The sequence below is a fragment of the Macrotis lagotis genome, chromosome 7 (genome assembly GCF_037893015.1).
Source record: "Macrotis lagotis isolate mMagLag1 chromosome 7, bilby.v1.9.chrom.fasta, whole genome shotgun sequence".
Classification (NCBI taxonomy): domain Eukaryota; kingdom Metazoa; phylum Chordata; class Mammalia; order Peramelemorphia; family Peramelidae; genus Macrotis; species Macrotis lagotis.
This window is the reverse complement of record NC_133664.1, coordinates 211,823,867-211,851,520: the sequence shown is the minus strand read 5'-3', so window position 1 is coordinate 211,851,520 and position 27,654 is coordinate 211,823,867. Positions and strand designations below refer to the sequence as shown.

At 38.3% G+C, this 27,654-nt stretch overlaps 1 protein-coding gene across 6 annotated transcripts in view; it reads right to left on the bottom strand.

Moving 5' to 3' along the window:
* The window catches only part of GXYLT1 (glucoside xylosyltransferase 1), a 116,836-nt gene extending 89,544 nt beyond the window's left edge, over nucleotides 1-27,292 (bottom strand). For 3 of the 6 annotated variants that reach the window (XM_074194733.1, XM_074194732.1, XM_074194734.1), the window contains exons 1-2: nucleotides 27,002-27,292; nucleotides 5,210-5,305 (exon numbers count right to left, since the gene is read on the bottom strand). In XM_074194733.1, the coding sequence (XP_074050834.1) occupies nucleotides 5,210-5,305; nucleotides 27,002-27,216 (311 nt within the window). In that variant the 5' untranslated portion in view covers nucleotides 27,217-27,292. Of the gene's footprint in view, nucleotides 1-5,209; nucleotides 5,306-15,136; nucleotides 18,345-27,001 lie in introns of those variants that run through there. The other 3 variants (XM_074194735.1, XM_074194737.1, XM_074194736.1) reach the window with 2 other exon arrangements.
* Between the last annotated feature and the right edge of the window lie 362 nt (nucleotides 27,293-27,654).

Below are 27,654 nucleotides of genomic sequence, written 5' to 3'. Positions count from 1 at the left end.
GGGTGGCCTGCCTGGGGCCGCATAGCAGGGTGATCCTTGGGTGTCTGAGGCCGGATTGGGACCCGGGTGCTCCTGGCTCAAGGGCCAATGCTCTGTCCACCACCCAGCCACCCCTACTATTATTACTATTTCATTTTATTTTTAGGTCTTTTTTTTTTTTTTTGGTTTCTGCAGGGCAGTGGGGATCGGGTGGCTTGCATGTCACACGGCTGGGTGATTGTTGGGTGATTGTTGGGTGTACGGGGCCGGATGTGGGCTCGGGTGCTTGTGGTTCCAGGGCTGGTGCTCCGTTCATTGCGCCACCTGGCCATACCTACAATTATTACTATTATTTTTTTTAATTTCAATTTTTTTTCTCTCCCCTTTACTTTATCTTTTTTTCTCTCCCCTTTACTTTATCACTGAAGCAAGTCTATATTTATGGGAGGGAGGGGGTATCTCGTTTACACTTAAACAAGAATATTTTACTAATGTAAAAATAACATTAATTGTACAAAATGAGAATAAATATTAAATTTTAAAAAATCAATCTAATCTCATTATGGACTAAACTGTTGAAATCAGAACTTTAGAAAAGGGGTGCATGGGGGGAAACTCAGGATCTTCCCAATCATGGGTTATTAATAAACATTTCTCTCAGTTGAAAACTGGTAAGGGGACAGTAAGCATTAAGGAAATACAGGCATCTAACCCTAATCCTGAGTTAACCCCCCATAATCACCTTTTTTTTTTGTCCTTGCTCATGTGCTTCATGGGGCAGATAGGTGGCACAGTGGCTAGAGTGCTGTACCTGGAGTCAGGACAACCTGAGCTAAAATCCTGCCTCAGACATTTGATATGTGATCCTACAAGTCATTTAATCTATGTGAAACAGATTCATTTTTGAAACAAGGAAATTATAATAGCACCTACCCCTCAGGGTTACTATGAGTACTAAATGAAATAATATCCATAAAGCACAGTACCTAGCATTTAATAAGTACTTAATAAAAGTTAACAATTTACTAACTAGATAAGTTTATGACACTCTACCAACTAATGTCAGCTGGGACCTCATCATACATATCCATACATATACATTTCTGATTGGCTATTATAAAATGTATGTTTTGTTAATGAACAAATATTAATTCTCTCTCCTTCCCACCTCCCACTGAAAGAAAAAAAATTCTTGTGTAACAAATATTTTTATACAATGAACATGGCACATTTTACCTATCAAATTTATGGTTAAGAGAAAAAATTATGAATAAACAAGAGGTAGAGAATTGTGAGATTGTAAAATGATTAATTTTGATAACATTAAAAGATTATAGAGAAGGTTAGAAGGGGAAAAAAATTGGGGGAAAAGTTTTATGGACAGTTTCTCAGATAACAGTCTTTTATGTCCAATATATAAAGGACTTTTAATAATGAGAGTCATTGGAACTGTGAACTCATCCAACCTTTCTGGAGAGCAGTTTGGAATTATGCCCAAAGGGCAACAAAAATGTGCATTCCCTTTGATCCAGCAATACCACTACTAGGTCTGAAGAGATCATGAAAAAGGGTAAAAACATCACTTGTACAAAAATATTTATAGCAGCCCTGTTTATGGTGGCAAAGAATTAGAAATTAAGTGAATGTCCTTCAAGTGGGGAATGGCTTAGCAAACTATGATATATATATGTCATGGAACACTATTGTTCTATTAGAAACCAGGAGGGATGGGAATTCATGGAAGCCTGGAAGGATTTGCACGAACTGGTGCTGAGCGAGATGAGCAGAACCAGAAAAACACTGTACACCCTAACAGCAATATGGGGGTGATGATCAACCTTGATGTTGATGGATTTGCTCATTCCATCAGTGCAACAAACAGGGACAATTTTGGGTTATCTTCAATGGAGAATACCATCTGTATCAGAGAAAGAATTCTGGACTTTGAACAAAGACCAAAGACTATTACCTTCAAATTAGGGGGGGAAAATCGTTATCTTATTATGTAATTTTACTATCTCATACCTTTATTTTTCTTCCTTAAGGATATGATTTCTCTCTCATCACATTCAACTGAAATCAATTTATACCATGGAAACAATGTAAAGACTAACAGAATGCCTTCTGTGGGGGTGAGGGGAGAGAAGCAAGAATGGAGGGAAAATTGTAAAACTCAAATAAAATCTTTCTAAAATTAAAAAGAATAGGAGTCATTTTCCAAATGATAAATGGTCAAAGAATATGAACACGCGGTTTTTAGAGAAAGAAATCAGGGCAACTAGGAGGCGCAGTGGATAGAGCACCAGCCCTGGAGTCAGGAGGACCGGAGTTTAAATCCGGGCTCAGACACTTAATAATTGCCTAGCTGTGTGACATTGGGCAAGTCACTTAATCCCATTGCCTTAAATAAATTTTAAAGAGAGAGAGAGAAAGAGAGAGAGAGAGAGAAATCAAAGCTAAATATAGGAATATCAAAAAAATGCCCCAAATCACTATTGATTAAAGAAATGCAAATTAAAACAACTATGAGATACTACCCCAGACCTATTAGATTAGCTAAAATAATAGAAGGAGAAAATGACAAATGGAAAGAATGTGGAAAAATTGAGACACTAATTCACCTTTTTTTTAAATTAGATTTTGCAAGGCAATGGGATTAAGTGGCTTGCCCAAGACCACACAGCTAGGTAATTATTAAGTGTCTGAGTTTGGATTTGAACCCAGCTACTCCTGACTCCAAAGCTGCTTCTCTATCCACTGCACCACCTAGCCGCCCATCCACTGCGCCACCTAGCCACCCACTAATTCACTCTTGGTGAAACTGAACTGATCCAACCATTTTGGAGAGCAATCTAGAATCCTGCCCCAAGAGTTATAAAATTGTATATATCCTCTGACCCAGCAATACCAGTATTCTATTTTTTCCCCAAGGTGATCTAGAAAAAAGGGAAAAGAACCTATATGTTCTGAAATATTTATGGCAAGTCTCTTTGTGGTGGCAAGGAACTTGAAATTTAAAGAGATGCTCATTAATTGAAAATGAGTAAGTTGTGGAACATGATTGTGATTTAATACATAGATCAATTTCAGGAAAACATGGGAAAACTTTCATGAGATAATGAAGAATAAAAGAAGGAGAACCAAGAGAATGCTGTAGAGTAACAAACAATATTGTTTGAAGAATAAATGCAAATGACTAAGTATTTTTGAGTTATATGAATATTCAAATCAACTATAAAGGACTTATAAGGGAAGACACTATCCACACCAAAGAAAGAACTGAGATATGGAATTATATATTGTATAGTTTCACATACTATGTCAAATGTTGGCTTTCTCTAGTTCAGTGTTTGCGTAGGAGGAAACTTAAATGTTTCACCTCATCCCCAAAATGAAATTAAACAAAACAAAAAGAAGCAAACAAATCAAGCAAAAAACATTCCACATTGTTTCCTCATAAAATCTATGATTCATTTTTCATTTGTAGTCTACTGCCCTCTCAACTTGATTTGAGGGCTTTGGAAAAGAAAGAGAAAAATAAGACTGGAGATGGGATATTAGACATGAAGATTTACGAGTTGAGAATGACAAGGGAAGTATTCTACGATTGTGGATAAGGAAACAAGAAAAAAGCAAAAGTAAGTCACCTTAAAAATAGAAATAAATAAGGGCAGCTAAGAGGTGTAGTCAGCCTGGAAGACCCAAATTCAAATCTGGCCTCAGAAACTTACTAATAACTGTGTGAATCCCCAGGCAAGTGGCTTAACCTTGATTTTCTTGCCAAAAAAAAGAAAATTTTAAGGAGATAATTGTTATAAACTTTCATTTCACATCTGTACCATCTAACATCATGAATTCCTAGAGAAAAATGATCTGTCTTTCTACTATTATTTGAAAGAATTTAGCAGAACATTACACTCATAGTAAACACTGACAAATCTATTAATTAAATAACAGTGAGTGGGGAAGTATGGTGGTGCAATGGATAGAACACCAGCCCTAGAGTATGGAGGACCTGAGTTCAAATCTGACCTCAGACACTTGGTAATTACCTAGCAGTGTGACCCTGGGCAAGTCACTTAACCCTATTGCCTTGCAAAAAAAATACAATGAGAATTTTAATAAATTTTGTCTGTTAGATCAATATAACCCCAGTATTTCATATAACGTCTCATATATAATAAGAATAAAATATTAGCTGAATTTAAAGAGTTTAAAAAAAGAGAGATTGGAGAGAATGCAACCAAAAAAATTTTTTTACTTCAGAGAAAGTGCTAACTTACTGGGGAAAAACAATCAAAATAATTTCCTTCTGGTTTTTATTACTGTTTTTACCTACTCTGAACTACTACTTAAATAATACCGTATTTCCCCATGTATAAGACACACCTTAAATTAGGGTATAAGACACACCTTAATTTGGGGGCCAACATTTGAAAAAAAAAATGTATTACATAAAGTTACTGAACTTGTTTTAATCATCATAAAATTCATCACTGTCAAAACTCCCTTCCACATTAGTTCTTCCTCATCTGTGTTTGATGATGATCACTTTCTCAGGAGAGGCTCTGACCGCTCTCCTGCCTGTGCTCTTGTCTGTCATTGACCACAAGCTCTCCCTGGGTAAGTCTGGTGCATAGACACATGCTTAGTCCATTCCCTTTCATGAACCGGAAGCAGCAATTGTGTCCTTTGAAATCAATAACTTCCTTTTAATCAGCAAGTCTTCTTGCCTCATGCTGAACCATCTTTGTGGACACCGGAATTCCAATAGCCCTTTGCTCTTAGATCCATCTCTTCAATTCCCTCTGTAAATCAGACCATTTGGCTCACTTGCATCTCATGGCTTTCTTCTGCCTGGACATTTTCAGTAGGATTTATTCTTCCTGTAGCCAGTCTTGGATTGTTCTCAGTTGGAGGAGCACAAAACTTAACGCATAGCAGAATGATTTCCATTTTCTTTTGCACACTGGATCACTTTTAACTTGAATTCATCACTGTAAGAAAATTTTTTTCTGAGCCATTTCTGGGCAGAATGTAACAAAACATCAACCTAACATACCAGTAACAAATGCAAAACAATGAGCACAAAGGCAATAAGCATGGAAAAAAATGGGGAAAGGCAAGTAAAAAATCTACAACCACTGTATAAGACGCTCCCAATTTTTAGACCCCAAATTTTTCAAAAAAGGATGCATCTTATACATGCGGAAATACGGTAAGTTCCTACCTAAAAGAGGCTTCCCATAAGCAGTTCATTCCACAAACATCAGAGGGCAGCATCCAATAGGGGTTCCAATAAGAGAGAGACACATCCTTATTATACCTAACAAAATAAGACAGAAATAAAAAGTCCTATAAGAATATTTTCATTTGCTACTTAGGGAATTTAATTAGTTATATAATGAATTATTATTTTGATTTCATGATAATGTGGAGAAGTTAGGCAATTTGGATAATTATTACTTTTATTTAAACTAGTAGTAGTAGCAGGACAAATTGTTCAAGAAAAATATATTATCATAAATCAAAAATTAACATAGGCTGCAGTCTTGAATATTTAGCAGATTAGCCAAGAATTGTCTATATTTTATATTTATTTCTTCACATAACACCACCAAAATGTAATCTAATATTTATCCTATCAAAAAATTTTTTCTGACATTAATCAGTTTCTGATTTTTAAAAGAATTGACCTTGAATCCCAGCTAAGATGGTTTCCAGCATAGGAAGCAGACTACCCAGTGTCCACATACCTACACCAGCAAAAATCTCATATTTGCATCTTGCTGAATAATGGTTAAGAAATTCATTTAAGAAATAATTCTGAATACTGAAGGGATGTGGGAAATCTGAGACATTAATGTGTAGTTGGTGGAGCTGTGAATTCATCCAACTTTTCTGGAGAGATTAGGGAAAAAAACTGTAAAATTCTAAATAAAATCATTCTTAAAAAAAATCAAAAAAATTAATGTTAAAATTATTCTAACATGTAATTGAGAAAAAATTAAAACAAAACCCTTTCTTTAAAAAGTGCTGAGGGTCTATCTCATACCCATCACATTACTATACTGTTGGCACAACAGTAAAACTGGTCCAGACATTCTAGAAAGTAATTTAGAACTACCTCCCCAAAGCAACAAACTGTGCATTACCCATTATTGATGCACAGAATTATGAATATAGGAAATTTATAATTAGAAACGAATTCAGTAATCTTTAATTCTGTTAAATTTTAATTGTGGAAGAGTGTTTGCTGCTCCTAAGATTTAACAGACCCCTATTGTTTCATTGTTAAATGTAATATTTGTACCCTCACCTCAGTCCCCCTTCACCCAGTTTCGGTTTTAACTTAGGAAGGATCATTACCAAGCTTGCCACTGGAAGATACCTGGCCCAGGTGCTAGACCACCCACCACAAGTGACAACCCACCACAGAAGAGCATTTAAGAGGAGCTTCAGTCTCCAGGAAACAGCCCCAGAGTGCCTGGGAGCACACGTTCCCAGCAGCAGAAGCCGTTTCCTGACCTGCACCCCAGGAAGCACCAAGCACAACTTGGAAGATCAGCAAGGAGACCTCTGCCAGAACAAGCACAAAGCCCAGGTCAGTCTGGCTCCCCTCAGCACAGCCACAGCACTCAGTGCAGCCCAGATTCCAGGAAAGGGAATCAGGCCTATGGTGGCAGCACCTCCCAGTAGCTGCACTCTGAGAGATCAGCACAGGGAAGGTAAGGGAGTGGAGGGAGACTGCTGAGATCTGTCCTCTGTCCCTGGGATAGGTCTCTGGAGATTTAACCATATTCAGACCCTGCCTAGAGCAGGGAACCCCCCCCCCCAGCCCCAGGGCAGAAGGATGAGCTAGTGGTCATTCAACAGACCAGGAGAGCAGTCAGGGCCTCACATACAGGCACAGGCAGGGGAAATGAGGAAACATGAAAAAAAAAAAAGGAACCTGAATATAGACAAGTACTTTGGTACCATGAAGGATCAAAACACTCAATCTGAAGATGAGAAAGTCCAAGCTTCTGCAACTAAAGACTCCAAGAAATATAGAAGTTGGGCTCAGGCTATGATAGAGCTTTAAAAAGATTATGAAAATCAAGTAAGAGAGATAGAACAGAAATTGGGGAGAGAAATGAGAGAGATGCAGGAAAAACATGAAAAAGAAGCCAGCAGCTTAGTCAAGGAGATCCAAAAAAATGTTGAAGAAAGTAACATGTTAAAAACTACCTTAGATCAAATGGATAAAACAATTCAAAACGTTGAGAATGCCTTAAAAAGTAGAATTAGCCAGATGGAAAAGGAAATAAGAAAGATCTCTGAGGAAAATAAATCCTTCACATCTACAATGGAGCTAAAAGAAGCTGATGACTTTGGGAGAAATCAAGACACAATAATTGGACACCAAAAGAATGAAAATTAGAAGAAAACATGAAATATCTCATTGAAGAAACAAACTGATATGAAAAACAGATCCAGGAAAGGTAATTTAAAAATTGAGTTACCTGAAAGTCATGATCAGGAAAAGAACCTTGACCACATTTTTAAAGAATTTCTTCAGGAAAATTGCCCTGATATCCTAGAAGCAAAGGGTAAAATAGAAAATGAGAGAATCTACCAATCTCCCCTGGAAAGAGATTAAAAAAACAAAACAACCCCCAGAAATATTATAGCCAAGTTCCAGAACTCCCAAGTCAAAGAGAAAATATTACAAGCAGCCAGAAGTAAACAATTCAAATATTGTGGAGTTGAAATCAGAAATGCCCAGGACTTAGCAGCATCTACATTAAGGGCTCTTAGGGTTTGGAATATAATTTTTCAGAAGGTAAGAGCTTGGAATGCAACTGAGAATCAACTACCCAGCAAAACTGAACATTCTCTTCCAGGGGAAAAGATGGACTTTCAATGAAACGGGAATTTCAAATGTTTCTGTTGAAATGACCAGGGCTGAACAGAAAGTTTGATCTTCAAATACAGGACGTGGATGAGAAGGGTAATTATGAGGTACTTAATGATGATGAACTGCATGTATTCCTGCATGAAAAGATGATACTCATAATATTCATATAAACCTCATTCAATAGAACAGGTAGAAGGAGGTTTTTATAGATGAGGCACAGGAAAGAGCTGAATTTGAAGATATATTGTAAAAATGGGGTCAGTGGGTGAAAGGGAAATGTACTGGGAGTAAGAGAAAGGAGAGGTAGAATAGGCTAAGATTTTTCATATAAAAGATATTTCATGTAGCTTTTGCAGTAGTATGGAAGGGGGAAGGCAGGGGGAATGAGGAAGCCTTCCTCATTGGAAATAGCTCAGAGAGGAAACAGCATATACACTCAATAGGGTACAGACATCTAGAAGAAAAAGGAGAGAAGGGGACAGGGAAAGGGGAGGGGGGGATGCAGGTGATAGAGGAGAGGGTAGATCATAGGAGAAGATAGTCAGATATAACACATTTTCTTTTTTACTTTTTGCAAGGTGCTGGGATTGGGTAGCCTGTCTGGGACCATGGGGCCGGGCAGTTACTGGGTCTCTGGGGTGGGATGTGGGCTTGGGGCCTCTTGGCCCCAGGGCCAGTGCTCTGTCCTCTGCCCCCAGCACATTTTTGAAGAGGGACAGAGTGAAAGGACAGAGAACATACAATAGATGGTAGTGGGGAGGAATGGATGGAGGGAATTACAATCAGCAACAGCAAGTGTGGAAAAATATGGAAGTAACTTTTGTGAAGGACTTATCATAAAGAATGTGATCCACCTGAGACAGAGCTGATGGCTTCAGGACACAAACTGAAACACATTCTTTTCTCTTTCTTTTATTTTATTTCTCATGAAGTTTTATATTTTTGTTTACTCTTAAACAAGAATCTTTTAGTAATGTGTAAATAAATTAAAGAGCATTTTTTAAAAAGAAAAAAAAGGAAAAATGGATGTCTATTATAAGCATCTCAAATTCAAAACAAAAAGTGCATTTAAGAAGTGTCACTCCCTTCCCCAACTGACAAATGGTCAAAGGATATGCAAAGGCAATTTACAAATGAGGAATTCAAAGCAAGCAATAGTCCTTTGAGAACCTGCTTTAAATCATTACTTATTAGAGAAATGCAAATTAAAGCTTCTCTGAGGTACCACCTCACACCTCTCAGACTGGCCAATATGACCAGAAAGAATAATGATCAATGTTGGAAGGGATATGGGAAATCTGGGACACTAATACATTGTTGGTGGAGCTGGGAACTCATCCAATCTTTCAGGAGAGCAATTTGGAATTCCATCCAAAGGGCAACAAAAATGAGCAAACACTTTGATCCAGCAATACCACTACTGGGTCTATAACCTGAAGAGATTATGAAAAAGGGTAAAAACATCATCACTTGTACAAAAATATTCATAGCAGCCCCTGTTAGTGGTGGCAAAGAGTTGGAAATTAAGTGAATTTCCTTCAATTGGGGAATAACTGTGGTATATGTATGTCATTGAACACTACTGTTCTATTAGATACCAGAAGGGATAGGAATTCAGGGAAGCCTGAAAGGATTTGCATGAACTGATGCTGAGCAAGATGAGTAAAACAAACAAACATTGTACACCCTAACAGCAACATGGGGTTGATGATCAACCTTGATGGACTTGCTCATTCCATAAGTACATCAATCAGACATAATTTTGGGCTATCTGCGATTTAGAATCTCATCTGTATCCAGAGAAAGAAGTTGAACAAAGACCAAAGACCATTACCTTTAATAAAAAAAAAAGCACATTATCTTATTATGTAATTTTGCTCTTATATTTTATTTTTTTCCTTAAGGATATGATTTCTCTCCCATCACATTCAACTTATATCAATGTATACCATGGAAACAATGTAAAAACTGACTGCCTTCTGTGGGGGGTGGGGGAGAGGGAAGCAAGATTGGGGAAAAAAATCTTTCTTAAACAAACAAAAAAATAAATAACAGAAGTGCTGCCCCTTCTGGATCTTTGACTCTCTTGAACATTATCCACAAGGATGGCTTCCTATCTTTCCTTCACAAGGCCTGGGTGATTCACCATGAACCCCCCCCCCATTCCATGTGGTCAGGGATGTCTCTCTCTCTCTCTCACTCAAACTGAGATGTAAACTGTCCCCTTTCTGGTCCAGTCAACTCTGTTTCTCTCTCTCTCTCTCTCTCTCTCTCTCTCTCTGTTTCCCAAGCAACCTCACCTAGCTTTTGTTATTCACTCCTGTCCTCAAAGTTCTTGTTGATTCTCCTCTGGGAGGAGAAAAGTTTTGACCTTGTATACTTTGTAATGATTTGTAATAAATTCTGAGCAGTTTTAAATCCCAGGGATATGAAAATTCCTTCATTTTTCATTAACTCTAGATCTTCTATCTTTAATTGATAATCCCCCACATCTCATCTACAACATTTTGGCAACCTGACAAAAGGCTCACTGAATTTCCCTGGACCTGCTCAAATATGCATGAGGTGAGAGAAACTTATAACTAGGCTATTTTCCCTAGATGAGAGTAAATCAGACCTTAGGAAAACCCTTCCCTTTCTTATTAGGCCCCTCCCTTGCTCCCGGGAATTTGCAGAAGAATGATTGTGAGGTCCAGGCCTTTGAGAAGACTGTGGTTTGTGTTTTAGGATTTGACTAGTGGACAGCCAGGGAAGCTGGTGTCTGGGTCACCCACCTTGATAGTCTCTGCCCCCAAGTAGGTCTGCTTGTGTGTCAGACATTGGCCTGGTTTTTGAAGATGACTTTTTGAAGCTTTTTAAGTAGCATGATTTAGTCCTTGGTTTACTCCAGGAGCATGCTGAAAGGATTTTTTTCACTAATGATCTGATTGACATTTGAGAAAGAAAACTTGGCTAGTTACAGATTCTCTCTGCCTCCATTCCAAAAGGACAACTGTTTATCTATGCCTCAATCTGTTTTCACTTTTCATCTTGTCCCTTCATGGTCACCAAAATGTTAGTCACCAATTAAAGATAAATTTAACAATGAAACAATAGGAGTCAGTTTACATCTCAGGAGCAAACAGTCTTCCACAATTATAATTTAACAGCATAAAAGATTACAGAATTTGTTTCTAATTTTCAGTTTCCTATATTCATAATTTCCTGCATCACTATCACTACTAAGTTTATTCCCAAAAGAGATTTTTTTAAAAAAGGAAAAGAATTCACTGTAGAAAAATACTGACCACAGTTCTTATGGTAAAGAACAAAGATAAGGGTATATCCAAAAGCTGGGGAATTTCTGAATAAATTATGGTATATGGAAAATGGGATAAAACTGTATTATAAGAAATAGTTTCAGAGAAACTTGGGAAGACATGTATGAAATGATATAAGTGAAGGAAGCAGAAAAAGAGGAACCCTTTGTATAAGAGAAAGGAGAGAAAAAGTACAAGCATAACTCATTTTATTGTATTTCACTTATTACGTCTCACAGGTGCTGCATTTTTTACAAATTGATGGTTTATGGCAATCCTGCACTAAGCAAGTCCATTATTGCCATTTTTCTAACAGCATGTGATCACATTTTATATCACATTTTGGTAATTCTTGAAATATTTCAAAGGTTTTCATCATAATATATTATCATGATCTGTGAGCAATTATCTTTGATATTATTATTGCAATTGTTTAGAAGCACCACAAATCATACCATATAAGATGGCAAACTTAAATGCAGTGTGTTCTAACTGTTCTATTGACCTGCCATTCCCTATCACTCTCCCTCTCCTTACTATTTCCTGAAACAATATTGAAATTAGGCCATTAGGTTATTAAGTCTACAATAGCCCCTAATTGCTCAAGTGAAAGGAAGAATCAATGGATATGGCAAACTTCATTGTTCACTTAAAATAAGTCAACAATGTTGACTAAAATAATAAATTGCCACAGCCAGTCCTACCTTCAGCAGTAAACACTCTGATAAGTCAGCAGTCAGCAGTATTGAGATAAGACTCTCCACCAACAAAAATATTACTACTGTTGAAAGGCTCAGATGATGGTTAGCACTTTTTTTGGCAATAAAATATTTTTAATTCAGGTATGCACAATTTTTAAAACAACACTACAGCACACATAATATGTATTAGGAAAGCAAAAATTTTGTATGACTCACTTTATTATAATGGTGTGAAACCATACCCACAATATCGCCGAAGTATGCCCGTACTTTTTAAGGACCCACTATGTGCCAAGCACTTTACAAATAATACCTTATTTGATCCCCACAACAACTCTGGGTTGTAGATAAAATTGAGGCTGAAAAAGGTATATGACCAATTACATAGTTAAGTAGTGTCTGAACCTAGATTTGTACTTGAGTCTTCTTAACCCCAAGTCCAAAGCTCTAATCATTGCAACATTCTACATTATAAAGAAAAACAACTTTAAAAGATTTTAAAATTCTTTTGTTGTTGTTGTTGTTGTTGTTTTTCCTAAAGGCAAAAAAAGAATTAGGAAGAAGTCTGAGTTCTTAAGAAAAGAAAAAAAAAATTAAAGAATGAAAAGCTCCAAAGGAGAAAAGGATGACCAGAAGGAATCAGGACAAATAAAGAATTTTCAGAAGTAACTCATTAAATCTATTATATACTTAAAAAAGAAAAGAAAGCTGTATACATAACAGACTCATAGTTTCATATACAGTATGAAAGTTTTCATGTTGATGTTTAAGTCTAGAATTTGATTTATTTTGTTTTGGGTTGTTTTTTGGCAAGGCAGAAGGGTTAAGTGACTTGCCCAAGGTCACACAGTTATGTAATTATTAAATATCTGAGGTAGGATTTTTTCCAGTAAATCAGGAACATATCCCAGAAAGGAATGAAGAGGTGAATTAGGCTGGGCTGGACTCTTCTTAAAATGTAAGTTCTTAGAAGGCACTAAGCAGTGAGAAAAAGGAGCCACAGATAGAGTGATCTTCAAGGGAGAAAAGACTTATAAGAATTATACAGAAATAAATCAGTAACAAGGATGGGAACTGTTATAAATGAATGAAAAGAAAAACCTGCTAGAGTGGGAGAAAATTGTACATTTTGTTCTTGAACCTTGCAATATACACCTTACAAGATAAGGGTACCTCACTCCTAGGCATGGGGCACATCTTAGTCTCAGGAGTTAGGTAATTTATTGTCCTCAGAAACTCTTTCCCCTCCCTCTTGGATGTTCATAGGCTCTCAGAGTTTGAGTTACAAACTAAAAGGTCCGCCCATTCCGTGATATGCCCCTAATATGATCTCCCCCCACAACATCCAAAGCATAATATGCTAAAGAACCCCAATTGTCACAGGGGATGTGTGGGTTAAAATTCAATTACCTAATTGCATTAGGTCAAGATCTCTAGGTCACTCTTGCTGTGGGGGTTTGGTATCCCTGGAAAGGGATTAGGAAGACTCTTCCAGTCTTGTGACTGGCTGAGCCATTCCCCCTTTGTAATAGATTCCCTAAGGGCTCCCCTCCACACCCTGTGAAGACCATCACCCAGTATTTCCCACAACTTCCCCTTTTGTAATGGATTCCCTAAGGGCTCCCCCTCCACCCTGTGAAGACCAACACCCTACATTTCTCACAACTCCCCCCTTTTCTTTTTAATAACAACTTGGTCTTCACACTTCACCAACAGTATCTTCCTCAAATTAATTCACAATCCTCTCATCCTTGGAAGGACTGACTTTCCCCTATCAATATCTTTACCTCTTCCTTATTAGAACTGTACTAATTTGCTGATAGAATCTTGTACTATGAGTTATTAATTGGATCATATATGGGAGAAGCACAGGGCTAATAGGATTATCCCACTTAGGGACAATAGTAAGATATGCAGTAACTGTTTCCACCATGAACCAGTAAACCAATTCATCCTAGAGGTACTAAATGGGCTTGTCCAGATTTGGACTGGAACATGTACCAACTTTCTAATATCCCTGGTTATCCTCTTTACCACACCTGCCCATTGTCATTTATCTTTAGTCAGCAGCTTGACAAGTTCATTTTATCACAGACTACTCCTTCCTTGGCCAACAGGTAGTCTAGTACCAATCTTCTCTTGTTTGTGACTTGGGTAGCCAGCAGGTCCAAGACCCTAGCTGTTTGATTGGTAATTATTTCAACTATAGCTTGGAGTCTTAAATTGGGGTTCCATAGCCCCAATTCCCATCCCGTGCCCAGGTAGTAGGCCCTTAAGTCTAGATATCTCCCTGACCAACTCTTTGGACAACTGGGTCTAGGCAGTAGTCCTACAAATCCAATAATGTCCCACTAGTGCTAGTTGGTCTTCCAGGAATAGTTTCCAACAAATGGATAATACTGTTCCTCCTCTTTACTTCCAAGGGGCCCTCTTATATAGGCCATATAATCATCATGATAATAAGTACATTTCCAAAGTTGCTGTACATCCTTCCACTGCAAGTTTTTATACCAATATCTTTAGAAAGGTCTTCCTGGTGCCAAAATCCAAACTAAATTCCTGATTTTGTGCCATTGGATTAACCCTAAAAATAGCTAATATACCTAGTGATGTTCCTTAAACTATCTTCCAAATGGCCATTTCAGCACTTTCCTTGGAAGTCCATACTAACTCATAATCAGTTTCCCTTAACAAATGTCCCAGTTTGCACATCTTTACAAGGGATCCAGGTACCATCATTAATCTCACATGAGTCTGAGGCCACCTATCTTGTTGAGTCCTGAATATATGTGCCCTGTTTCTGGACATGTCCAGATATTTTCTACTCCCCAGGCAATTATCCTGGCCAGTCACTTATAAACAATAGTCACCCTGAACTGACTCAGTCACGTGCCACTGGTATCTCTCTCCTCTGGATCAGAACTGTGCGCCACAGTGTACCTCTGACCAAGGACTGAGAATCTAGGCCAGACCCAGGGGTACCCAAGGCCAATTCTCAAACTGCTGTGAACTAGGGCAAGTTCAACAGCCACACCAAAAGACTGGGCATTGACTTCTGCCAGCTAGACTCTCCTCCCACCTTTACTAACACCCTGTTGTCTAAATCAGAGATAGGACTCATTCCCTATACAGACTCATATAGCTATAATAACGCCACCCAATAATCTCCTTTCTTTCTCAATGGAGAACATTTTCACCCTGCCTCTCCTCTTCCTTTCTTGTAAGGAGAAGGGCATAAGTAGGGGTGTCACACTTACAGAGTCAAGGGGAAGCTACAGATAAACAGTGTACACATAGGTGAGAGATGATGAAGATGAACTGGTCCAGTGTCTCATCTCTCCTCTCTTCTCTTCTCTATTGGAGGCATCCAGTGTCCTTCAGCAGCTTCTGAATCTGTTCCAAAAAAGTCCTTTCCACCTCTGACTCCTTAAGACCTTGTGTTCTGGTAGAGAAACTGCTTGACATCTTATTCAGATCAAAACATGTTTCCATCAGAAAACAATGAGATTCTGGAACTTATTACAATTTACATTTTACCTTATTGCCATACTGACACACATAGTTCACTTTTAACACAAACTTCCATTCATATTTTACTACATGAGCAAACTTACAAGCTTGAGTTAATGTGATCATTGTCATTGGGAGTTTGCTCCATACACATGCATTCAACAGTCATCTTTGTTCTAAAAGTACCCAGCATTTGACTTAAAATAAAACAATTTTAACCTTTGCTCTCATTACAATAACAATTCCTTAATGACATCCTTAACCAAAATGAATTTTTTTCCAAATATCCCCATTATTTTCCTTTTCCTAGTACACTTATCTAACACACTCCTTTCCTTAAACTAGAACTTGAAACTGTAATTAGCCTAAGAATTTCCCATTCTTCTTCCCTAAATATCCCCTCTAATAAAAAAAAAAAACTAAGGAAACTTAATTACTATCTTAGCATGTAGCTAATAGTAGGTGTCAGAGCCCATCTCTGGCTATTAGATCTAATTTACCTAAAACTTTCCAGGACATTAAAGGAAATTTTCTTTATGAGTATTGAATGTCAGTGTCCAGGCAGGTCACATGGGTAAGTCAAATATCTTAGGCCAGATTTATTGTTCCAGGTGAGACATTATCCATATGTCATTTTGGGGAAATCAAGACAAAGGAGTCCAACCTCAGTCATACTGAGAATCCTCCCCTTTGGCTGCCCATCCCCATCACCTAACAACCTTGGCCCATTGGCTTCCTTGGCTCCAAGAACATGACATTTACCCAGTAGCATTTCTTTTTGTTGACCATCCTGGTATCTGACATAAGAGAAAATTAAAAGTCCTGTGATCTAAAATAGTTGCTTTACCTAGTTAGAACTTCCACTGAATACAATTCACTAAATTCCAATTATAATATTAATGGAGCCCCAATTAATGAAACTCCTACCTAAAGCTCATATTATACTTCCTGGGTCTTTGCCTAAAACCAGGTATTCTAACTATGACTGGCCCTACAGGCCTGTCTCCTACCTCTTACTAGAGACATCCCTTTGTCTGAAATCGTATCTATTCTATCTCTATATAAAGATGACATATCAGATTCCCCTTGGCTAGAGAAACCTCCTTCTAGCCTGTTGTATCTTACAACAAATAAATGCCTCCTTTGTGCAGGAGATTGCACAGAGAAATATCAAATCAATATATATCAATATATATCTCCAAAATATTCCCAATTCACGTACATAGATAGAAACTTCCATACATTAACTTGTTTGCCTACTATCCATCCTCAACATACAAATGGTTATTTTTCCCAAGGCAATTGGGTTAAGTGACTTGTTCAAGGTCACACATCTAAACAATCACTAAGTATCTGAAGCCTGACCTGAACCCAGGTCTCCTGACTCTGGGGCCAGTGCTCTATCCACTGAGCCACCTAGCCACCCCCTAACATACAATTTACTTTTCAGAATTCTTTAAAACCAATAAAACATCTTAGGTAGCCTTAAATTTCCAACATGCATTATTAATTTCATTATAACAGAACAAGAAATAAGAGTAACAGAGTAACACACAAATTACTAGATTGTACAAAGCAATCCCTCCATTATTACATTATTCACAAACCCACAGATCTATCCCAGAAAGGGTCATACTTTTTCATTTTCCTTATTGCCCTTCAAAGCAATCACACATTAATCCCAGGCTTTAACAATGTAGTATTTAAATAATATTCACAAGAGATAACTAAATATTGCAAATATAATCTAATATTACAAAACTGATAAAAACATCTTATTCATCAATAAGTTCCTTTATAATAGGGCCCACAAGTGCAATTTGTTCAGAGCCCCATCAGCTGCCTTGCAGTTACCAGAGAAATCCACATTCTTGACTTCTTTAAAATTAAACATTCATTGTTAATATACATTAAACATTAAGATTCTTATTTAAACATCTCACTTCCCTTAGAACAAGAGCAAAATGAATATCCCATGTTCTTTACACTTTTGTCTCTTTACCCGAATTCTCAGAATCCAACCCCATGTGATACATTTAAACCAATGCAATTACAACTAAATTTCCCAACAGCTTAGTGTGATAAAACTTTAGAGTACCTTACACAGAGAATCCAGCACTCAAAGCTCTATCCAAAATAAAAATACAATTGTTAGCATTATTAAACTTAACATTAAAACCATTTAGAGCTTTTCCCCAAAAGACATCAGTAAACATCCCTGATAACCTAGGTATTTCTCTTCTTAGTAACCCAAGACTACTTTTCTTTAACCCAAAGGTCTTAGTTACAATAAAGTTTAAAATTCCAAACCACATCATTCCTTGAAAAAGTTACAATAGTGTTAAAATATTTTAATCCCAAACTAATTTAACAATCTAGGTTATTTAATTCCTCCCATTCTGTACAAACTTTGTCAGAATGCTACAACACTAGTACCCCTCTTTTAAAACCCTCAGTGCGCTTTCCAAAACTCTAGTTCAGAAACTTTAAAAACAATGCCAGTTATCACTCAGGCCACATGGCCAGCAGATATTCATTAAACATGTTTTCCTTTCAATAAAGGAGTCTCTTGGGGTGGCTAGGTGGCACAGTGTATAAAGCACCGGCCCTAGAGTCAGGAGAACCTGGGTTCAAATCTGGTCTCAGACACTTAATAATTATCTAGCTGTGTGGCCTTGGGCAAGCCACTTAACCCCATTTGCCTTGCAAAAACCTAAAAAAAATTAAAAATAAAAAAAATAAAGGAGTCTCTAACTTAACCCCTGGATCTTAGATACTTCATTTCTTTCCTGATCACACATCCACCTGTGGAGGGATCTCTTTCCCTTTAACACTTCTCTGTGGTCTATCCCCTCTCCCTCCATGGGTGGGCGGGGCACTTTGGTAGACTCAGTCTAGGGTTCAAGTCTTAACAAGATGGAGGATGGGATTCAGACCACCACGTGTCCAACCCACCACCCGTCCAACCCACCACCCCTTCCCCCAACCCAGGGAGAAAGCATAAGGATAGGAAACCTTTCCTCCTCTAACTTCTCACTCTTTCCCTTAAAGGTTCTTTCTTCTCTTGAACTTCTAAACTCTTTCCCCAAAGCACAACTTGCTTTTTTTTTTAAGAATCCCCCTCCCCTTTCTGTAACTGCACACCTAGCACAGTACCCTAGTACCACCAGGTGAGGGAGGGGCTGATTTCCATGTGGGGGCCGCTGCACCACCACTTCCTTCTCCTCTTAGAATGATTTGTAAGCCACTTTACAAAGTTCCCAAAAATCCAGGGAGAAAGCATGGAATCTTTCCCAGACACTAGTAAGGATAAAATCTTCCCTCCTAGAACTTCTCAATCCTTCCCTTCTTCTAAACTCTCCCCAAAACACAGCTTTTTCTCTTTATGAATCCCCCTCCCTTCCCTTAACTCACATAGCACAGTGAGGGAAGGGCTGATTTTCACCTGGGGGCCGCTGCACACTTCTTCCTTCTCCCCCACCTTCTGAAACTCCTGGGCCCAACTCCCAGCTATCCCTCTTTTAAAACTTGAGTTGAGTCCTCAGACCCAGAAATGCCTAAAACAGACACTTACACAAGACAGGACATAACAAATACACACATCCCGTGGGAACATTCAAACTCACTCACACAGCATTGGATCCAATCGGCTTCCTTAATTTTTAAAGCATTTCTTTTTCTCCTCTCCAGACTTTCCCTTTCCTCTTGGGCTCCACTGTTAGCCTCCTCTCTAGGAGCAGCCAGAGGATCGCACCTGTTTTTTTTATCTTTTTTCTAACTTGCTTAGTCATAATTTAGCATTCCCAATTATCCATCATGCTGCATATTCCACCTCCTCTTTATTTAAAGGTACTTTATGGTTCACTGTTCATCAGACCCAAACCTTGGCCACCAGACAGACTGTCCTTGGATGGGGATTTGTGGCCATTCAGAACAGCAGTATCTGATGAACTTATTTTCTCTTTACCCTGTACAGCATCCTCGCTGCCCCAGCTAGCTCATTTCCTACCCAAAGGCCTCTCCTTGGGTATTGGTGGGGGGGGGGGGGTCTCTTCCTCCCCTCCCTGAGGTGCCTTTTCGACCCCTGGTCTCCCATCTAGGACTTCCTTTCCTGGAATTGTCTAGAATCAGCCTTGAAAGATAAAAACAGAAGTTTCCCTACTTTTCTGGGTCATTTCCACAATTTTCCATCACTCTCCCTGTCAATGGCAGGGTTTCAAGTCCATTCAGAGATTCACCGAGGGAACCCCACAAAAGAAACAAGGATCTGGCTTGAAATCAAGCTATGAGGCCTCCTTCCCTGGGTCTCTTCTGGGGCTTCCTTGTGTTCTGAAGATCCGGGACGAGCCCCTAAATTGTTATAAATGAATGAAAAGAAAAACCTGCTAGAGTGAGAGAAAATTGTACATTTTATTCATGAACCTTGCAATATACACCTTACAAGATATGAGTACCTCACTCCTAGGCGTGAGACACACCTTAAGTCTCAGGAGTCAGGAAATTTATTGTCCTCAGAAACTCTTTCCCCTCCCTCTTGGATGTTCATAGGCTCTCAGAGTTTGAGTTACAAACTAAAAGGTCCGCCCATTCCATGATATGCCCCTAATATGATCCCCCACATCATCCAATGCATGATATGCTAAAGAACCCCAAATGTCTAGGGGGTGTGTGGGTTAATATTCAATTACCTAATTGCACAAACTCAATAGCATTAGGTCAAGATCTCTAGGTCACTCTTGACCTTTGGGGATTGGTATCCCAGGAATGGGATTAGGAAGACTCTTCCAGTCTTGTGATTGGCTGTGCCATTCCCCCTTTGTAATGGATTCCCTAAAGTCTCCCCTCCACACCCTGTGAAGACCAACACCCTACATTTCTCACAGAATTGCAAAACTAAATTTACTTAATCTTTTGGTATATCAGTCAATTCCTTCTCTCTAAGACTCTTAACTGCTGGTAGATGCTTTCTCAATTGGAGTTCCCCTTACTAAAGAAATCACAAAACCAATCAAAAACAAAATATAAAAAAAGTTATTTTGTATTTACTCTGTATTCTTATGCTTTTACTGTCATATCTCCATAGCTTAGGATAATGTTTTGTATTTGGTGAGAAATAATAAGTGTTGAATTAATATAATTTTTTTATCTTTGAGTAAATTTGTCTTACTGTTTCATTCAATATTTAATTGAGTAATTAAAAAGCAGTAATAGGAGAGGTGAAAATAAGATGGCTGAGTATAGGCAGGGAGCCATACCAGCTCTTCCCTAAACTCATCCAAATACCTTTAAATAATGACTCTAAATAAGTCCTAGTGTGGCAGAACCCATAAAAAATAGAGTGAAGAAATTTTCTAGCCAAAAACAACATGAAAGATTAGCAGGAAAGGTCTGTTGCGCCAGGGTAAGAGAGGTTAAAAGGAGGACAAAGCAGCACAGGCCACACTGGAACAACAGGCTAAAGCAATTCAGAAACAGGCAGCAGGGTACCTGGTTAAGCAACTGCGGTTTCCAGAGCCCTCAGCCCAGAGACAACTTGGAAGGTCAGCATGAAAAATCTGTCACACCAGGATCTCTGAGCTATTAGTGAGGCAGGATTCTGCTGTTTTGCTTATACTCTGCTCTAGGTCAGTTCTGGATTGCAATCCCAGAAAAAGAGGGAGCGGTAGCACAACAAAACTTATTACCACTAGAGAGTGGGACCCTCCTGTGCCCTTCCAGGGCATAAAGTAATGGTTTTAGTTACCCACAGATAAGGACACAAGTCAGGGGAGTAGAAAAGGACATCTCTCCTTAGATCACACCACCCTGGAAATAATGAAAACCTGCCCATCCCTAGTAGTATCTCTGAAAACAGCTGCAAAAAAATCCCCAAAAGCTTGGGACAGTGTGCCCTCCATTCTGGAAGCAGACCCTTAATAAAGAGTTAAACTCAAGTCAAGGTTGGGGAAATGAGCAAACAACAGAAGAAGAAAAATCTAAATATAAAAAGTTACTATGATGATAAGGAAGATCAAAACACTCAGAAGAAAATAACAAAGTCAAAGCTCCTACATCCAAAGGCTCTAGGAAAAAACTGGTTTCAGACCATTTAAGAGCTCAGAAAAGATTTTGAAAAATCAAGTAGGTGAGGTAAAATTGGAAAGAGAAGTAAGGAAAACTTGGAAAGAGAAATGAAAATGATGTGAGAAACAAATTGGCAAAAAAAAAAAAAAAACACGTCAGCAGCTTGGTGAAAGGGATACAAAAAATAGTGGAGAAAATATGATTAAAAACCAGGCTGGGTCAAATGGAAAAAGAGGTACAAAAAGACAAGTAGGAGAAGAATACCTTAAAAAAGCAGAATTGGCCAAAAGGAAAAGGAGATACAAAAGAATTCCATAAAATTTAGAATGGAGGAAAGGGAAGCTGATGACTTTGTGGGAAATCAAAAACAATAAAAATGAAACTAAAAGAATAAAAAACTAGAAGACAATGTGAAAGATCTCACTGGAAAAACAACTTTTGAGATGTGCCTGAGATATATAACTTTTACCATACTGTTCGCCACCTTGGGGAGAGAGGAGGAAAGGGAGGGTTGTAGAAAAATGTGGCATTCATAAATATGCAAATGAATGAATGTTGAAAAATTACCATTGTATCTAATATGCCCCAGTTGAACTACAATTAAACTAAACTAAAAATGGACAGGACCTGAATATTAAAGATAAATTAGATAGAAATTAGAAGAAAAAAAAGGGAAGATAACCAAATTATGGACCTTTTCACAGTTAAGACTTCTTAACCAAGGGGGAGGGGGAAGGAAGGGAGATAATGACAAAGGATAAATTAGATTATTTTGATCATATGAAACTGAAAAGTTTTTACATAAAAAACAAAAAATCAATGTAACTAAGATAAAAAAGTAAATGTTGATTGGGACAAAAATTATTGTATCAAATATATCTGATAAGGGTCTCCTGAATATCTAAGATATATAATAGGTCAAGGTCTCTCTGAAGAACTTTGGAAACAATTGTGTGACTTGGGAGATGCTGGCAAAAGACTACCTAGCATGGTGTTAGCCTCAAAGAACATGCTATGCTCTATGAAAGAAGCAGAATTGTAGGAACTCAAAAAAATATGAGATGTACAAATTTAGAGACATATGAACTCCAATTGTTCACAGATTATTTGTGCCCAACTTGAAAAGGAGCCTTTCAAGTTCATATTGACAAGCTACATAATAACATTACTCCAATATTTTGGTCCTTTCAGGATTAAAGGACCACCACCAATACACATAAGTAACAGTTTTTTGAACCATTCTCAAATGAATACAAATTAACTATCATAACTAAACTCAAGTAAAAGAGAAAGGCAAACTATTGCTGAGGTTTCATTTCACATTCAATAAAATGGCAAAGATGCAAAAGAATTGAAATTGTTAATGTTATAGGATCTGTGGAAAAACAAGTACACCAATGTTCTATTGGTAATGCTGTGAACTAGTTCAGCTCTTTTAGAAAACAATCTGAGGGGCAGTTAACTCCCTGAGGAGCACCAGCCTTGCAGTCAAGAGGACCTGAGTTCAAATTTGACCTCAGACACTTAATAATTACCTAGCTGCGTGACCTTGGGCAAGTCACTTAACTCCACTACCTTGCAAAAATGAAAAAAAAGAAAATTCAAAATTGTGCTAAGAAACTGACTAAAGTGATCATAACATTGGCAGAAACCCCATTACTTTGTTGTGATCCAAAGAAATAAATTTAAAAAAATGAGAGAGAGAGAGAGAGAGAGAGAGAATAAAATATAAAAATTTTTTTGCAAAAATAAAACCTGGTAATAAATGAAATGGCATTCAATTAAGGAAATGGTTAAATGAATTGAGGCACACAAAAAACAAATACTCAATTTGATGTCAACTCAAAGGTGCAGACTACAACCCATTCATTCCTGTTATCTTATATAACTCTTGTCCACAGTCTCCCAAAAGAACACCACAGGAAGTATAACCAATGAGCTTTTCTCAATTTCTCAAAATTAATAATATATCAGTGGAACACTCTAGTTGTCCATCTGTCATACCTCTCATTTTACCCCTGTTCTTCTCTGGAGTTTTCATTGTGTTGCAGCCTCCTTTCTATTGTGCTGTGGTACTATAATTTTTTTTTAATTTTTTCAGGGGCAGTGATATTTCATAACTCTCTGCTACACAGAAACACTAATAACATGCTAATACTAAAAAGATAAGCCTTCATTTTCATGAGCAGGCTGGTTTCAGTAGAAGAACTTTACAATTTCCCTAAAACAATCTAATCCATGAGAGCCTTTAATGTGGAATTTTGTTCCACTAGGAAGGGGAAGGAAATAAACATTTATATAGTGCCTACTATGTTCTAGTGCTAAGTACTTTACAAATATGTCATTTAATTCTCATAACAACCCTATGACACAGGTGCTACATTTATCCCCATTTGACATTTGAGAAAACTGAGGCAAATGAAAGTTAAATGACTTGTCTAGGCTCACATAATTAGTGTTTGAGGTCTAATACGAATTCGAGCCTTCTTGACTACATGAGCCAATAGCAACTTCTAATCAAATATAGTATTTTTGTTTTTTGTTTTTTTAAATAATCAGTATTTTTTTTTTTGTAAGGCAAGTGGAGTTAAGTAGCTTGCCCAAGGCCACGCAGCTAGGTAATTATTAAGTGTCTGAGACCGGATTTGAACCCAGGTACTCCTGACTCCAGGGCCGGTGCTTTATCCACTGAGCCACCTAGCCGCCCCAATAATCAATATTTTTTAACTAAACAGTAAGCACAGTAAGTACAATGGTACATGAATGTAAAGGAATATTATCATTCTATAAGAAGCTGAAAAAAACCATGACATCAGGGAGGTGATGCCATGACATGCACAGGGCTGTTGTGTTAAGTATTAAGTTAAGAGATAGCCATGGATGCAAGGCAATCAGGGTTAAGTGACTTGCTCAAGGTCACAAAGCTAGAAAACATCTGAGAGCAGATTCGAACTCCTGACTCTAAGGTCAGTGCTCTATCCACTAAGCCACCTAGCTGCCCTTATATAAGAAGCTATAAGTGAGACAGGAAGGCACAGGAACATTTCTATGAATCAAAATAAAATGAAATAAGTGTAACTAGGAAAACAATGACAATAAAATTAATGGAAAAATAACAACAAAACAAAACCAAACACATTTCCCAGATATACTTTCACTTTGAGGGTGAACTGACACTTTTTAGTTATTTTATAGTAGAGATTACTTTTGTCTATGGGTTGGACTAGTTGGACTCTGAGTTCCCTTTCTGATATCCAATCCTGTGATTCTGTAAATATCATGATGACCAAGCTTGCTATGAGAGAGAGAGAGAGAGAGAGAGAGAGAGAGAGAGAGATATCAATGTATCTCCCATCTTTGCAGGGATGAGGGACTATGGATATGGACATATACTGGCATATACTGCCAGACCTGACTGAAGTATCAATTAATATTCAATTGCTTTTTTCCTTTCCCTTTTTTTCTTTGCTATAAAGAATCACTCTGGAAGTTGAAGAGAGGAATTAGAGGGAGAAATGAGGGTGACAAAAAAAATCAAAAAACTTTTGTAAAAGTTGCAACACCGTCACCTGTACAAAAATATTCATAGCAGCTCTGTTTGAAGTGGCAAAGAATTGGAAACTGAGTGAATGTCCATCAATTGGGGAATGGCTTAATTAACTGTAGTATATGTATGTATGTGATAGAATACCACTGTTCAATTAGAAACCAGGAGAGATGGGGATTCAGGGAATCCTGGAAGGATTTGCATGAACTGATGCTGAGTGAGATGAGCAGAACCAGAAAAACATTGTACACCCTAACTGCAACATGGGAGTGATTGATGATCATCCTTAATGGACTTGCTCATACCAACAGGGCAACAATCAGGCACAATTATGTTATATCTGCAATAGAGAATGCCATCTATATGAGAAAGAATTGTGGAGTTTGAACAAAGACCTTTAATTTTAGAAAAAGTTATCTTATCATGTAATTCTGCTATATCTCATACTTTATGTTTCTTAAGGATATGATTTCTCTCTCATCACATTCAACTTAGATCAATGCATACCATGGAAACAAACTAACAGCCTGCCTTCTGTGGGGGTGGGGGAGAGGGAAGCAAGATTAGGGGAAAATTGTAAAATTCAAAATAAATAAACTCTTTCAAAAAATATTTTTTAAGTTACAACAGTGGTCTTCTCACATGCCTCCCTCTCTAAAAGGGTTCATTCACAATAGTCAAAATTTAATATTTAAATGCCTACCTTCATTCTCATTCCAATTCTATTAGGTCTATCATAGAATCTATAAGGCTAAACTAGTTAAAAGTGTGGCTATTCTCTATAATAGTAGTATTCTTACATAACAAATTAAAAGATTTTAGTAACAGCTCAATAAACTAATTACTGTGTTTAAATACTACATTTCAAATAATTGAATTCTAATAAAATTAACTGGCAGTATGCATTGCAAATTGAATCATCAGCACAAGATAAAATGCTTGATATTGCAAATTATTTTGCTACCAAATTGTCATGCAACATTATTTTGTTTTAATAGCAGTTCACTATTTCTTCTACAACAAATAAGTCTAATTTCTTTTGTAATATAACAAGAACTGCAAAACTTTTTACAACTTAACTGCCAAATGTCATTTCTTACAATATTCAGAGCTGCACAAAGACAGGTCCAAAGTTATTTCTTTAAATTCAGTTGCCAGGAGGTCTCAGATATTTTAGCAAAACAACAAGACAAAAAGAATTTCCTGGTTTCTTCATTCAGACCTTAAACTCTCCTCCCAGTTTAGCAAAGCCCTGTCACTCAAGAGACAAAGCAAAAGATCAATCAGCCAATCAGCATGTGGTTTGTCTAAATTCTTTTTAGATAAGCACGGGTTCAGGTTTACTTAGAGTGACTGTTTTGGGTTAAAAAGCCTCCAGCAAATCCGGATTAATTACAAATATGATAAATTATATTTAGGCGCTGACAAAACACAACCTTTTTTTTTAAAGATTTTTCAAGGCAATGGGGTTAAGTGGCTTGCCCAGGGCCACACAGCTAAGGTAATTAAGTGTCTGAGGTCGGATTTGATACAACCTATCTTTAAAATACTTGGATTTATGGATTATTTTGGTTTTCAACACCAGTGGGAATTTTCAAAGTTGAGGAAATAACTAAGTGTAACAACACACAAAAGTTGTAAGCATCCAGCTTTAGTTAGAATTACTAGTAATGTGAAAGAGAACTAAACTCGAAAACCTTAACATAAAAAAAAATTGGGAATCCCCTTCAGTAAATGAAGTTGAGAAAGTCGTTCTTTAAAATTGTGAATTTTTTAAAACTAGGCAGAACAGAAAACTTGCTCCATTAAATCCCTTTTGGTGACTCGTCCATGAAAATCACCCTACTACCGACTGGAAGCTTTTGTTTTCAAATAAGACACAGAGCAGCTTAGAACACCGAGCAGAAGCCCTAAAACCCTCACAAGCCAAGGGCCGGAGTGGGGGAAAGAAAGCCTTCCCCAGAGGGCGAGGCCTCCGAGGGAGAAGGAGACCACAGCCTACCTGTGGGGCCGGCCCGGCCGCTCCCCGGGGCCTACGCTTCGCGTCCCCTTTCTGGCTACACGTTCGCTAGCCGCGAGCCAGGAAGCCGCGGCGGCTTGCAGATGTCCCCCGGTCTCTCCGTGCTCCAGGGACGCAGTGAGCTGGTTGAGGGCGTAGAGCAAGGAGCAGAAGCCGCAGCCCAGACACAGCGCTAACAGCCGTAGGTAGCGCCGCATGTCTTCCTCCGGCCACAGCCACTGCTCAGGGGCCGCTATGGCTGCTGCGATGCAGGGCGGCCGTCGCCCGGCAATGGACGAGCCAAGGCCGGGCGCTACTGCGCAGTCGCAACCACAAGTTCGTCGTTTTCTCCTCCCTCCCTACGCCCTCCTTCCCTTTTCCGCGAGCCAAGCTGTAGCCAAGAGCCAGGGGGGGAGAGACCACCCCAGCTAGATTACTGTGCCTCGAGAAAAGTGCCCCCCCCAAAAGGACGCCCCCCCACCCCGGATACGAAGGGGGACGCGTTAAATGGGAGCGGCTTGACGGGAAGATCCAGACCCGCCAAAGCTTTTCCCAGAGCTGGCGCTGCTTCGGCGGCTGCATCCCAGGGCTGCGGCAGCTGCATGCCAGGGCTGCGGCAGCTGCATGCCAGGGCTGGCGCTGCTTCGGCAGCTGCA